This window comes from Temnothorax longispinosus, chromosome 3, assembly GCF_030848805.1.
Source record: "Temnothorax longispinosus isolate EJ_2023e chromosome 3, Tlon_JGU_v1, whole genome shotgun sequence".
Classification (NCBI taxonomy): domain Eukaryota; kingdom Metazoa; phylum Arthropoda; class Insecta; order Hymenoptera; family Formicidae; genus Temnothorax; species Temnothorax longispinosus.
Window position 1 is genome coordinate 22,314,921 of NC_092360.1, and position 13,268 is coordinate 22,328,188.

At 35.8% G+C, this 13,268-nt stretch overlaps 1 protein-coding gene across 1 annotated transcript in view; it reads right to left on the reverse strand.

Moving 5' to 3' along the window:
- Plexa (plexin A) overlaps positions 1–13,268 on the reverse strand; it is a 212,616-nt gene that overhangs the window by 61,698 nt on the left and 137,650 nt on the right. Inside the window, exon 3 of the mRNA XM_071772265.1 lies at positions 10,381–10,563. Within this exon, the coding sequence (XP_071628366.1) occupies positions 10,381–10,563 (183 nt within the window). The remainder of the gene's footprint in view (positions 1–10,380; positions 10,564–13,268) is intronic.

Sequence of the window (13,268 nt, forward strand, 5' to 3'; positions counted from 1 at the left end):
CCGGCGATCGATCCATCGCGACACGACATAACGCGACATGACGCGACGCGACGTGACGCGACGGGATAGGTCGGGATCCTTTCTGTTTGACAGAATGTCTGAACGCGAACGAACGACGCGAATCCACATTGAATCCTCGATTAAATAAGCAGCGTCCTGTTTATTAAAACACGGATTTAGCAGATGGTTTCTTCTTTTCTCAAATTAAACTTTGGCGTTTTGCGAAATGATCTGTTGAATCGCATGTATCGCAGGAAAAACGTTTTATTGAATTGTGTATTAAATCTTGACCTATCATCTGTATCTTGTAATTCATACAACAAAATTATTATAATTTTTTTCAAAAAAATTAAACTTAATTAATTTGATGATTAATTTTTTCATACGTTTGTGTAAAAATAAAAAAAAATTTTTTTTAGGAAAAATAATACTTTCGTAGCAACTTAATAAAATATTTTTGTATTAGGTTAAAAAAGTATATATAAATGTAAACATATATATGCACAGATTATATCTAAAATCAGTGCAAGAATCGTTGTGTCACATTAAAAAGAGTGCAAGAATCGTTGTATCACATGCATAAACGAAAAATGGCAAACAAAATTCATTCTATTTATGCTAGGTACGTTGTCTTCTTTGGATTGTCATAACGCAAGAGTTTCTACTTTTTTCAGGAACTTTCAATTTTGTTACTCGCGATCCCGGCTTACGCTTAATTTATGCTCTTTGCGTGTATGACAACGCAATATGTATAAGCGCAGACCCTTTCGAATATTGGGATGATCTCCCCGTTTCGCATCGCGTCTATCCCCAATCGAGCCGCACGTTAATACCAATTAATTAACCGGGAATCTCTGAGCTTAACCCATTACTGGCCCTTAACCCACGGTCGTCGTCCTCGCGCACGTGTTCTCGAAACGCAACGTGCGTGCAATAATCGCGAACACGCCCTTCAAAGTGCGCTCGGTGATCCCTCCCTCTGACCGCGTGATGTTCGCCAATCATGAACAAATTGAAACTGGTACACTTAATTACACCGCGGATCAATATTATTTGCGGCTTAGCATGCGACTGTGTTAGTAGTGTTGCCTTCCGAATCTATTGTCCGTGTTACAAGGTTTGTGTCACATAAAATTTGCTAATTTGACCGAGAATGCATGAAACATTAACAGTATAACACGTCCGTGGATTACCATCGACGCTCTATATTCTTCTGTGTCCATTACGAAGTAAAGTTTACATTTTAACTTGTTAAAATTATGCAGCTATTTATTTATTAATTAAATTAGTTCCATCAAAATAAAGTGCTCATATCTAAATTTAGTAGATAAAATATTGCAAAATGTAATCAACACAATAAGAATTCAAATTACATGAAATTATACTGCCGCGTAAAATATATCAAAATGTAAATAAAAGAGTGTAATGAATATAGTACAAGAAAAGAGATAATCTTAGCAACACAGCGAAATATCGTTGCATTACAATTATCAGAATTGAAAACAAAAAAAATGTACGAAAAGCATGATATTAACGAACGCGTAAAAGATATACATAAACCGGAAACCCGCATTGAATTGCAATTCATGAAGAGATAATTATGTTTATTAGCTCTACAGCATAAATATATTATACTATGTTCGTACATTTGAATATCCGAAAATGCGGAAATCCGGAAAATAATGGTATTTTGCCATCATGATAATCACTATTTTCTCATTACCTCTGTTACAGTTTCCCGTTACGTATCGTTACAACGACGAATAATATCAATTCTGATTTTCCTGAATTCGTTTCACCGTGGTTATATTTGAAAATCTTCGTCAACCGAAACTCAATCATTCAAATAACTCGGTTTGCCAATATTTTGTCTCCTTTTCCATTCTCGGTCTCGAAGTAGAAAACTTTATCTTAAGGAATAGACAATTATTCATAATCGGGATCTTAAATCGCTACTAAATCGCAGCCGTTGTGCCATTATTAATCGTAAGCCTGGTATACGGAATCGGTCGATTGATAGACCTAGAATTAATCTATGCGATTATATCTATTCTCACAGTAGCTATATGACTGATTAAATCCTCGTTACGTTGCCAACTAAACTCTGTGATGGAAATTTTCGGAAAATACACTATTTCGCGCATGGATTTTTTTTACTTTTTACGGTGCAAGAACCGCGGGCTCGATCAAAAACAGATGAACGTTTTTAAATCTCAAACAATAATTTTTTCCCCTAAGGAATATTATTTGACGTCAACGAAAAAATATGCAGAAACCGACGATTATATATAAATGATCGACGATCAGTCGATTTCGCTCGTCAGAAAGGTCGAGATATTGTCGGAGTCGTAAATTTGTAACTATTACCGAATGTCAAAATTGGATTTTGCGGGGATATTACGGATTGAAGCGGCAGAAAGAAAAATGTAATGAACATTTTATCGAATGCAGAGAGAGGTAATGGAAGCGTATAACCGTCTGGCATGCATTTCTGCAAAATTTGACGTTAACTCTCGTTATATCGGATATCGGAAAATCAAACAATTTTATCCAATCACGTCCTATGACTTTTCGACCTGAAGACCTTCCGAATCAAACTTCCATTTTGCGATGAAACATCGGCCCGCTCGCAAAAATGTATGGCGCATAGTCGATTTTACTCAGTTACGGGAAGAGTATTTCTAATCCCGTTTTCTCTCTTTCATCGATCTGCTCGACGGGGAATATGATTAATCGAAGGATTGACAGCGACACTGACGTACGTTGAAATTTTTATGTACCATAAAACTATCTATATAGAGGTATGCTTTTTATAAAATACTACTCTCTGTATATTTAAAATAAAATAAATAGTTTGAAATTCCGAGAAAGCAGAAGGGAAGTTCTAGTGCAGTCTACAGAGTGCAGCAATAAAAAAAACAAATTATATATGTTTGAATATAATTTTGTTTTAATACACTAATTATTCTAAATAAATCTCCAAAAATTTTTATTTACAGAGTCTTTTCGTTTTAATAATGAATAAGTTGAAACTGACTAATTCAAAAATTATGATTCAACCATCAGTTCAATATTGTTGGTTTTAAATGCATTAACTTATTCATGTAGATATTGTGTGTTTTAAAAAATGGATACACTGCATTAAATAAGATTAATTATAAATAATATTGAAATCGGAATCAATCTTTCTTTTGAAATAGAAATTTCGAAATATTAGCACCATTTAAATTATAAACAAATAAAAGTAGATTTCCGTCAACTAATATTCAAGAATATGTATACATAATAAAATAATAATATTAATTGCAAATAATGAATAGAAAGTGATATTTTTTCTTCATTTTATTTTAAATTGTCTTTCAAAATTTTTATTAGAGATTCATATAATAATAAATATAGCAATAAATACTAACATAAAAAATGTGCAAAAAAAGATGGCATTTTGGTATAGAAATTTCAATTCCAGACTTATCGATAAGTTGTTGATACATGAAGTTCCTCGACGTTACTCAGAATCACCCTACCTATAGTATACGTCTTATTCGATGTGTTCCCACAATTACCGCGGCGAGAGCTTAAAAGATAGTTTCCGATAGTTACGCTATCGCTACCATAAACGTCAGTCGCACGTTGTTAAACGCAGGAACTGGCATGCGATGGTTAATTATCGCCGCAACGAGAAGCCCGTAGTGGTCTATCGACGAGACTCGCGCGGGAACCGCCTCGATCGATCGATCGGCTCGTTGTCACGCGCTCACAACAACCGCGGGACTTCGGAAGATCTAAGATTCGCGTATTAATTAAGAGATCGACATCGGGATGCGTCGGCAATTAGCAAGCAAACAGAAGCGAGACGTGGGGAACCTTCCATTGAAGGAGATTATAACGGAGTAACTCAACTCGGGGAGACGCAATCAAACATCTTAGAACTTGTTAATTACAGAAATCTTCGTTGATTAATCGTAAGGGTGAACTCCGCTATAAGTCCTCCATATATATAAATAAAAATCTTACTTTTTTTAAATTAGACAAATAAGTGCAAAATAGCTGAATTTTAAATAAATTGCATAAAGTTCAAATAAATTCAAGATTGTACATAATAATAAAAAATAAAAAAAATTATTAACGGATAGAGGCATAACTAATCAAAAACAATATCAACATTAACAAGTTTCAATTACAATAATTCTATTGATCCCAACAATATTGTTTTATTAGACGTACCATAAAGGAATTCTCGATTAAATTGAGAAATGAGATATTATGAAACTTTGATTGGTCCCACGATTCCTGTTGCACTCGCGGGGCCTGAGGCCATATTTGCGCTACCGGAAGGGATGTCGATAGGCATGCGTAAATATATCAGCGACGACCTCTCACCATGACCCTCAGTCACGGATTCCTGCACGGTCATATATAATAAGCAGCGGAACTTTCATTAACAGCTCAAGCGCGCGCGCGCGTGCGAAATTTCATACGTCGATATACTTTAACATCAGAATCTCTATCGTAAACATATAATTTGTTAAATCTGTGAGACATTACTAAAAGTAAACCCCATGCACGAAAAATGGAACAAACAGTGTGAAACAAATAGGTAATAAACAATACAAATAAAAAAGCAGGTAAAAAGAGCAATTACAATTAAACAATAAATAGTAAATATGCATATCTTGTTAAAATGCTAAAATAACGTTATCTATACGTATAATGAAGAATGTCATAAAAAAATTTATAAAATAAAAATAACTTTAACAGATCACACATTTTTGCACTAATTCAAAATTTTAAGCAAAAAAATTGAAATATATTCTTAGAATTATATATAATTAAAAATTAAGTGCACCAAGCTTCACAATCTTACTTTTTAGTATTTCTTAGTAATTATATGGACTATTTAATAGAATAGCTAAGAATAAGTATCAAGATACTTAATACTAAAATTTAAAGAGTTAGGTGTATAAAAGCTATTATTTAACTTTTCTTAAATGAAGATCGGTTCCAAACGCTAACCAAAAGAATAATAAATCGCAGATTTTTGTTTATTATAATTTAATGCAATACGTCAATCAGTTAACATCATTAAAGAGTTGCTGCAAGAAATTTACCGACTTATTCTAAAGTACATCGGCAGGTTATATACTGGCGATTGCAAGTGCACGTGTAAATATTTCAAAGATGACCTCACGCCGTGAGGCTCACGGCACGATCTGAGAAGTGCCGGTCCGTATTCGATATATATGTATATATAAATGGACGCATGTTTTACCAATATATATATATATAAGTGGACGCGATCATTAATTAATATCTTCCGGGACCAGGACGAGTCATGAATCAACGCCCGCCGCTTCTCGGCGCGGCGTCTTCTCACGTCATGGGATTGCGAACGAAATATCTCGCCGCCGCGCCGCCGTGTTGTTGTGATGATCGTAGGAATGATAAACAATGCGATACGATTATTAATCACCGACCAGCCGATCCAGCGTAATTAGCTCGCGCAAGTCAGTGCACTCGTGTGAAAAAGTTCTATCCGCGAAAATTGAGTTCGCGTTGATTCTCGGTTGTGATCGGTACGGGAAACCACGTACTTTCTATCAGTTTAAGATAATTTACAGTTTGTATAAATGTACTCTATTTGTTATTTTATAATAATCCTAAAATATTGATAAAAGCAAAGATACGAATAATTAATGTTTATTTATGCTTTGGAATTTCTTGCTAACTAAATCACAATAGTATGTCAAATCTTGAATTTTCAAATGGAGATTATTGATTCCAAATGTGATCATTTAAATGTAAATGTATGAAGATCTTTTTGTTAATTTCTGTTAATTCTAATACAAACTTTATTTAATCAGGAAATTAGCTGTAAAATGTTAAATCAATGTTATTTTATAACAGTTTTACTATATTCTAGTAATATCGATTCTATTATTATTTTAGTAATAATATTCTCTAATATGTTATAACTTATCAATTATTTATCAATTATCGATTATCGATTAACATGTAGGTACAGAGTATCTCAGAAATTCAGCATGTTATTTAAAATACCAGGAAATTGAAAATTTAGTTAAAAATAATATTTTAATATCGATCAATATATGTGCAAGTTCTTGCGACAGCAAAAAATTTTTGATCACTCCTGAAACAGATATGAGAAAATGGATAGTTGAAGGTCTGTCGTATCTAACTTTTATCTTAAAGTTCAAAAATTCGTTGATCGGAGACGAACGAGCCGTTCAAGCGAACTCCATTTTCTCATATCATATCATTGTTTATCTGTGCTCCACAGATTTGTTAACAATATGTCCACATTTACTCGAACGATTTTCAGTTTTGGGAGAAAAGAATTTATACATTATTCATTTCTTTACGAACAACAAATAGTTAAGGACGAGTTGTGGACAAGCAGAGAAAAACGAGATAGAGTAAATGCTCATACTCCTATTACTCGTGCCCAAGCGTGGTGACTTCTCTTCATATACACGTGTTGCGCACGTGGATTATACACATTGTATATGAAACCTACAGTTAACGCCGATTTCAAACGGCTAATATTTTTCAGAGAAGTTCTCTTTTGGCAAAACATACTCTCGGTGGTTTGCCATTGCCTTCCGAGAGGAGAACGAGCGAATATAAATTTTTCTAGCTCTACCGGGAATCAAACCCGGGACCTTTGGCTCAATAGACCAGTGCGCTGTCTACTAGGCCACACGCTCGTCCTCCAACGCAACATCCGGACACGTTCGTTGTGTTCGGCTCCAAACTCGGGATCCCGGTATATGCCTTGGGGTCACTGCCACGGGGACTCCACTGCGCGTTAAACAAAGCAAATAATATATTCTATTTATGTTTAGGTATTGAAATTGACTTACTATCATTTCTTTAGTTCGGGATAAATTCTGCTTCAAGATAATCTCATCAAATTTGAGATTTATTCGATAAAGATAGTTAAAATTTAAATTTTTTAAATTATGCAGATATCCAATATCCGATATTTTTAGATGAACCAAGTCTCGATGTCTCTTCTCTACAAAATTCGAGCTACTAATTTGGTTAGTTATCGATTTAATTATATCAGTTAATATTAAGCTTAGCTATAACAAGCACACGTGCGTCATATATTGCCACGTGTCACACGTGAGAATACGCCTTCGTATACTACTGGGTCGAACACGCGGACGAGGACAATAAGGACCGAAAGTACGATTGAAATCGCTCGACCGATAAATTATACAAGATACGAAACGCGACGGGAATGAATTCATCCTCTCGTTCTTACTTCCCGCATCATTGATTCGCGTATGGCGCGTATTTTATTGCCATCCCCTTCACATTGCTCTTATTACCTCGATACAACAAAGGTACGTCGCGTTTCACATATCATACGACCGTAAAACTATTCGTATAATACCAGCAATTTGTAATATTATTTATTTCAATATTACTCTATATTGATATTTTCATAACAAATATTATCAGTATTAATATTTTGATTCGATATTAGTCAACTTGAAAAAGATCGTAAGCAAAAAGTTAAAGCTAATGCTGTGAATAAACGTAAATACGTTAATTTTTCAAGTACTCGGTATACCTTTTAAAATAATTATTCGCAATGATTATAATTTATCACAGAGTATAGGCTATGACACAATACAAAAGTACAGGCAATAAAAACAAGAAATAAATAAAAATTCGTTATAATTATAACCTAAAAAACTTGAATGCTATAATTGGTTGGCAACAGGCAATAAGCACAGAATTTCTAACGTGATGGAAACTTTGTGTCTATTATTGTCATTGTTTATTCTGCATTTATATATGATTCCTGATTTCTATTCCCTGTTCCTATTGCCTGTACTTTTGTATTCTGTCATGCCCTTACGGTACTCGATATTGAATGCATAAAGATATTGATAGCCTATTAAAACTAACAATAAGTATTCCTACATGACCAGAGGAACAGTTCGTGACGAGATGATCTCATGAAACTAATAAAATAAGTTTGCGAAGAAATAAAGCGGAGCTGATATCGTAGCTCGCGCCGGTAACGATACATTCTATCATGTGCGCGAAAACTTTCTCTGGGAATAAAACATTTAATTTACACAAAAACTATTATTTGAACTTTACTTTTCATGGAAATCGTATTATTGCATATCTCAGAAACAATCAATATGTATAAGAAGAGTGAAAGATAATAGACATTCATAAATAATACATAAAACAAAAATAACAGACATACATTATCTTATAAACTATCACAATCCAATATGCATCAATATAAATATTCATATCATTATTATTGTGTTACTGTCATTATTAATGTTATTATCATATTTTCATTATCGTATATATAATTATAATTTTTACTGAAAATATTAATTCTAAAAAAATAAATGTAGGTACGCAATAATTCAGTTTTATTATATCACTCTTGCTATTATTATTTCTGCATCTGATATATAAGCATTTGTTTTCACCTTGTACATTCTTGTAACTGTGTAGTATTAGTGATTCCTGGATCAGTTTTCTGGATCTAAATAAATCTTCTCCTCGCGATAATAAGCGCACGCTCACGTAAATCGACTTGACCTATCGAACAAGTTGATCGGGCGCTCTCGAGAGGAACATTAGCGAGGCGCGCTCGAGGCGAGGTCTCGCCAAGATAATCCATTTCCGTTGAAATGGCAAAAGGCGTATTACGTCGCGAGCTTCACAAAGGCGAATCACGAGCCACCCGACTCCGGATGTGCCGTTCCGAGTGTTAAACGTCCAAAGTAGGGTTACACGTCGCCGTTTACGAGACCGATAAATCTCAGAGGGGCATCACGGGAGTCGCGGATAGAGATTTCGCGTTCGCAGCATCGTAAATAATAGAAATTTATAACGAGATATGACGTTACGGCGTAAAAACGTATAAACGTCGCGCCTACCGTGGTGTAGATGTACATATGTGAAAATATAGAAGCGTGCAATGCGTAGGTATATAGAGACGCGTGGTGCTTCGCTTCCTTCTCTCCCCTTTCTTCCACCTCCCGATATTATATACGTTATTACTCTATAAATACTATTATCTACAATAGAGGACGGCCAGCTATATTTATCGTTACTTTCTCTGTCGAGAGGACGGTGACTGCCGCTGCAGCGAGATCGCGAATAAGAACGTGTTTCCTTTCTACCCGCGGGTAACTAATGACAAACTTCTGAAAAATAAATTAACGAGAAAGATTATTAACGACTTTTGTAAATACAAACGTCCTCTACATGTCAAAATTGAGAAAAAAGATTCGAAAGCTACGTCTGGAGCGTAGAGAACGAGAAGTACAAATCTCTCTCAGTAAATCTCAATATCCGGATTAGGAAAAAAAAAGCGCAGAAATTCAGTCCGCGCCACGAGGATTCCCGTTCGTGATGATCCAACTAGCGATGCGGCTGTACTTCTGCGAAAATTTCATAGGGATTGCTTTAATAGCGATGCGCGATAATTCCACTATCCACGATCCCCAATTCTGCGGAGTACACGCCGTTCATGCAGGTTTTTTGGGCAAACCGCGCGTTTGACTCTATCGCCTATCGCGGAGCCAATTAAATCGCTCGTTGTAACATTTATGCGGCGCGCTGTTGTACCGTGTATTTTGATTCACGAGCGCGATAATCGTATGCTGATCGCGATTAATTTAACGATCATGCCCTACGATGATCGAGGAAGACTTTGGGTATACACATACGCGGGCGTGTGCTTCGACGAGATGGCGGGCGCGTGCATATATGTGTACGTGCAGTATATGCAACTACTGAACTTTGCCATTTGATCCTGCTTCGCCCCGTTAAGTTCAGGGTTGCTGAACTCCTTGCCTCCAGCGTCGAAGAGACTGGGAGGAAGCAAGTAGCGTTAAGCGTCGAGCTATGTTTCGCTAATCGATGACTTTATAACGCTGATCGCCTCAGTTATTTTACGTGGAAATTCTCCATTATCACATAATTATGAAGCAGTATAGAGAGATTGGGGAACTTTTATTAGATAATTTTGCAACAACTTGCACGCTAAGTCAAACCACTCTTCGCTGTTAGTGTCATTTATTCATGTAGCGTGGCTAATATAGTACGCTATTCCCCAATATCGCATTTTCATTAAATCTATTGGGTTTAGATAATTTGCCGAGTAATAACGTAACCGCCAGTATTCCGTCATGATCAATAATTAATTCAATCGAATCGCCAAAATCGCATTAATAGTTAATGATTTTACTTTAAGGACTATTTCATTTAGAAATTTATGTGAAGATTTTCTCTCCGCTGGATCGCAGAAGACAATTATAATTTGATAGAGTTAAAGAAATTATCAAAAGTTATTTAAGTTCGAGCACTGACCTTTTTGAGGTGTCCTTTATTGGTGCCTACGAAAACTACGGTGTAATCGCCGGTTGAAGTGGCCGCCACAGCCGTCAGGTGAGTTTCGAATGTCAAAACTGCAGTCGCACCCATCGGCTCCTCGCCACCCAAAGGCGTGTTTACGTCGAGGCCGCAGAAATCTTCGCCGATCGTTTGCAGTTTCTGTAAACAAAAACGAACAAGACCCAATGAGTTGTATGCGGAGAGTATAATATTTGATAACGGTTATTAATTATCACAAATATCGATTATCTACATAATTGATCTTAAATATATATGACCGTAATTTTATCGATTGATTGTAATAAAGATATTTATAAATGTTTGATACGTAAATTATGACTTACGTAAAATTAATATATGTGTCATGTACGATAAAGTTTAATTAATTACGGTAATAAATGTATAATAGATAGTAATAATTAAACGTAATAATACTTTCGATTCGATAGAAGTTACAAGTGCGACAGGGAAATATAGGTAATATTAACTAAACATATGTGTACAAAAAGAAAATTAATTATTTGGATTTGTAGACATAAAATAATTAATCTATATATATATATATATATATATATATATATATATACATACATATATATTTTTTTTAGATAAATCGCAGTTAAACACGTTCAACCACTTAATTATCTTTGAAGTGAGCCATAATATTTAATATTTCTCTCTCGGAGAAACATAAAATAAAGTAAAGTATAGATAAATAAGACTGGCAAGGAAAGCAAAAGTGTTCTAGGGTTAAAAATTAAAAGCTTACTTTATAACTAATTCACCGCCTCGGGAAATAGGCCGCGGTTAATTTTACTTGCAAATTCTTAGCCTCGTGCGTTAGAGCGCGAAGTACGACAACATAAATCCATTTTTCGCGCTAACAGGAAATTGTAAAATCACTCATCCTTCGGACTGTCCTACATATATGTAAAATATTATTAAAATCTGAATTTTCTGCCGAGTACGTTGTCTCGTTTTTGCGGTGTGCTCTCTTGTCAGACGTAAAACTGTTATCTTTTATCGGAATTAAAGTTAAATATTTGTTTATCACATTTCATACGCTGGCATAGGTTTATAATATAAAAAAAGAACACACCGTTAAATCAATATTTCTAAAGTGTCATCAGCATGAAAAATGCATTTAGCTTTTAAAGCATAACGAAGAGAAAAAACCAATTCTACTAGAAGCATGAGTCCATATCATAAACATATAAAAATAATTGTACAATTTTTAAATACATTATTAGATTAATCATTAGGGATAGTACATCTATATATTATAATAAGATGATATATTGTTAAAAAGTATCTCAAAAGTCTGAAGAAAATATTGAATTATAAAAAAAATTAATCTATTACGATAAATAAAATGTCTCAGCGTTAGTATTTGTAATTAAATAAGTTATATAGTTACTTTGTCGAGAGATCAAGAGATGGAAACTCTCGTGTTGCGAAGTCAAATTGTCTAGGAAGGATATACCGGAAAGTGACCTGTGTGTATAGTGCGAATCTCGGTGGACACAGAATCGAGGGAGTGATTTCGCCGAGTCGGAACGCGCTTCCTTTTTCCGGTGGAAAAGCGGTAGGTTAGCGAAGCGCGAAACCAGGAAAAAACATCCGCGGCTAAAATATCGCGGCGAGACGGGCCGCGATAAATTATCGCAGCGCCGACGATTAATTCTTGCCGGGCCGGCGATTAATCGCGTCCTACGACACAGAGATGCGATATTTTATTGCCCTTTACCAAACGTTTCTTTTTCCTCCACATCGCGAAGCTTGAAACACGAGAAGCGTGCGAGATATGCCAGAGCTCGAACAAATCCTCTCCCGTGTTCTGCGTGACGTACAAAAGGTGTATTATATATATAATGCATTATCAGCGGTCAGGCCGGACCGCGTTGGAGTTAACAATCACTTATAGAAATTTCTCTTTCTTTGACATTATAGCAATTATATATACACGTTACATTATAACCCGTTGTACGTACCTATTATATATACTAACACAGCTTTTAAGAAAAATTAGCTTCAACAGTAGAGAGAGAGCGAGAAAACATCGATGTCTTCATTTGGAATCTTTTGTCTCTTTAATTAACCGAAAATTTCCAAGTGAGACCATCGATGACTAATTATAGCATGTTTAGCGAACGATATTTGAGCGACATTTACGCCGCTCGAAATCGCTTCTTGACCGTACGTTCCTCTTTTATGCGTTTCGAAGACATTCGCCTTTCCTAAGGGTGGCCCCATGTACATACGTCGACAGATAGGATAATCCACCACCCGGGTGTGTTGTGTGTGCGCATACAAAGGCGTACCTATATGTATCCACATCAGCGAACAAACCAGCGAGCTCGTTCGCGGCGGCGGGAGTCCCGTGCGAAGTCGGCTCTATTTGCATTCTAGGGTCGGTTTCGCCACCCCGTACACACGCACGCACGCACGCATACGCGCACGCCGCGGCGAACAATTATTTGCATTCCCGGCGCTAATACGACGGTGCGGAAGGGGCGTCGCGGCGCATTCTCGCTGCGGCCGTCCTCGCGGCGACGGCAATAATTACGGAAAATCAGCGACGGCGGCGTACGTCCCGTCCTTGCGCAAAACCGCGCCTAAAGCTGCATCCGCGTATGTGCAACGCATCCAATTTAAATACGCAAACGTTCGCGAACGAGATGCAAACCGCAATACAAGTTAAAACAATTTGTTCTTCTATATATATGTATAAGTCAAAGCTGGTAATAATAATTATTAAAATAATAAATATATATTGATACATTAATAATTTACAGCATGTTGGGGCATTTCAAAGAGATTTGTGTACATTCAAAGGTACGCAGTTTAAAACCGTATATGAAAAC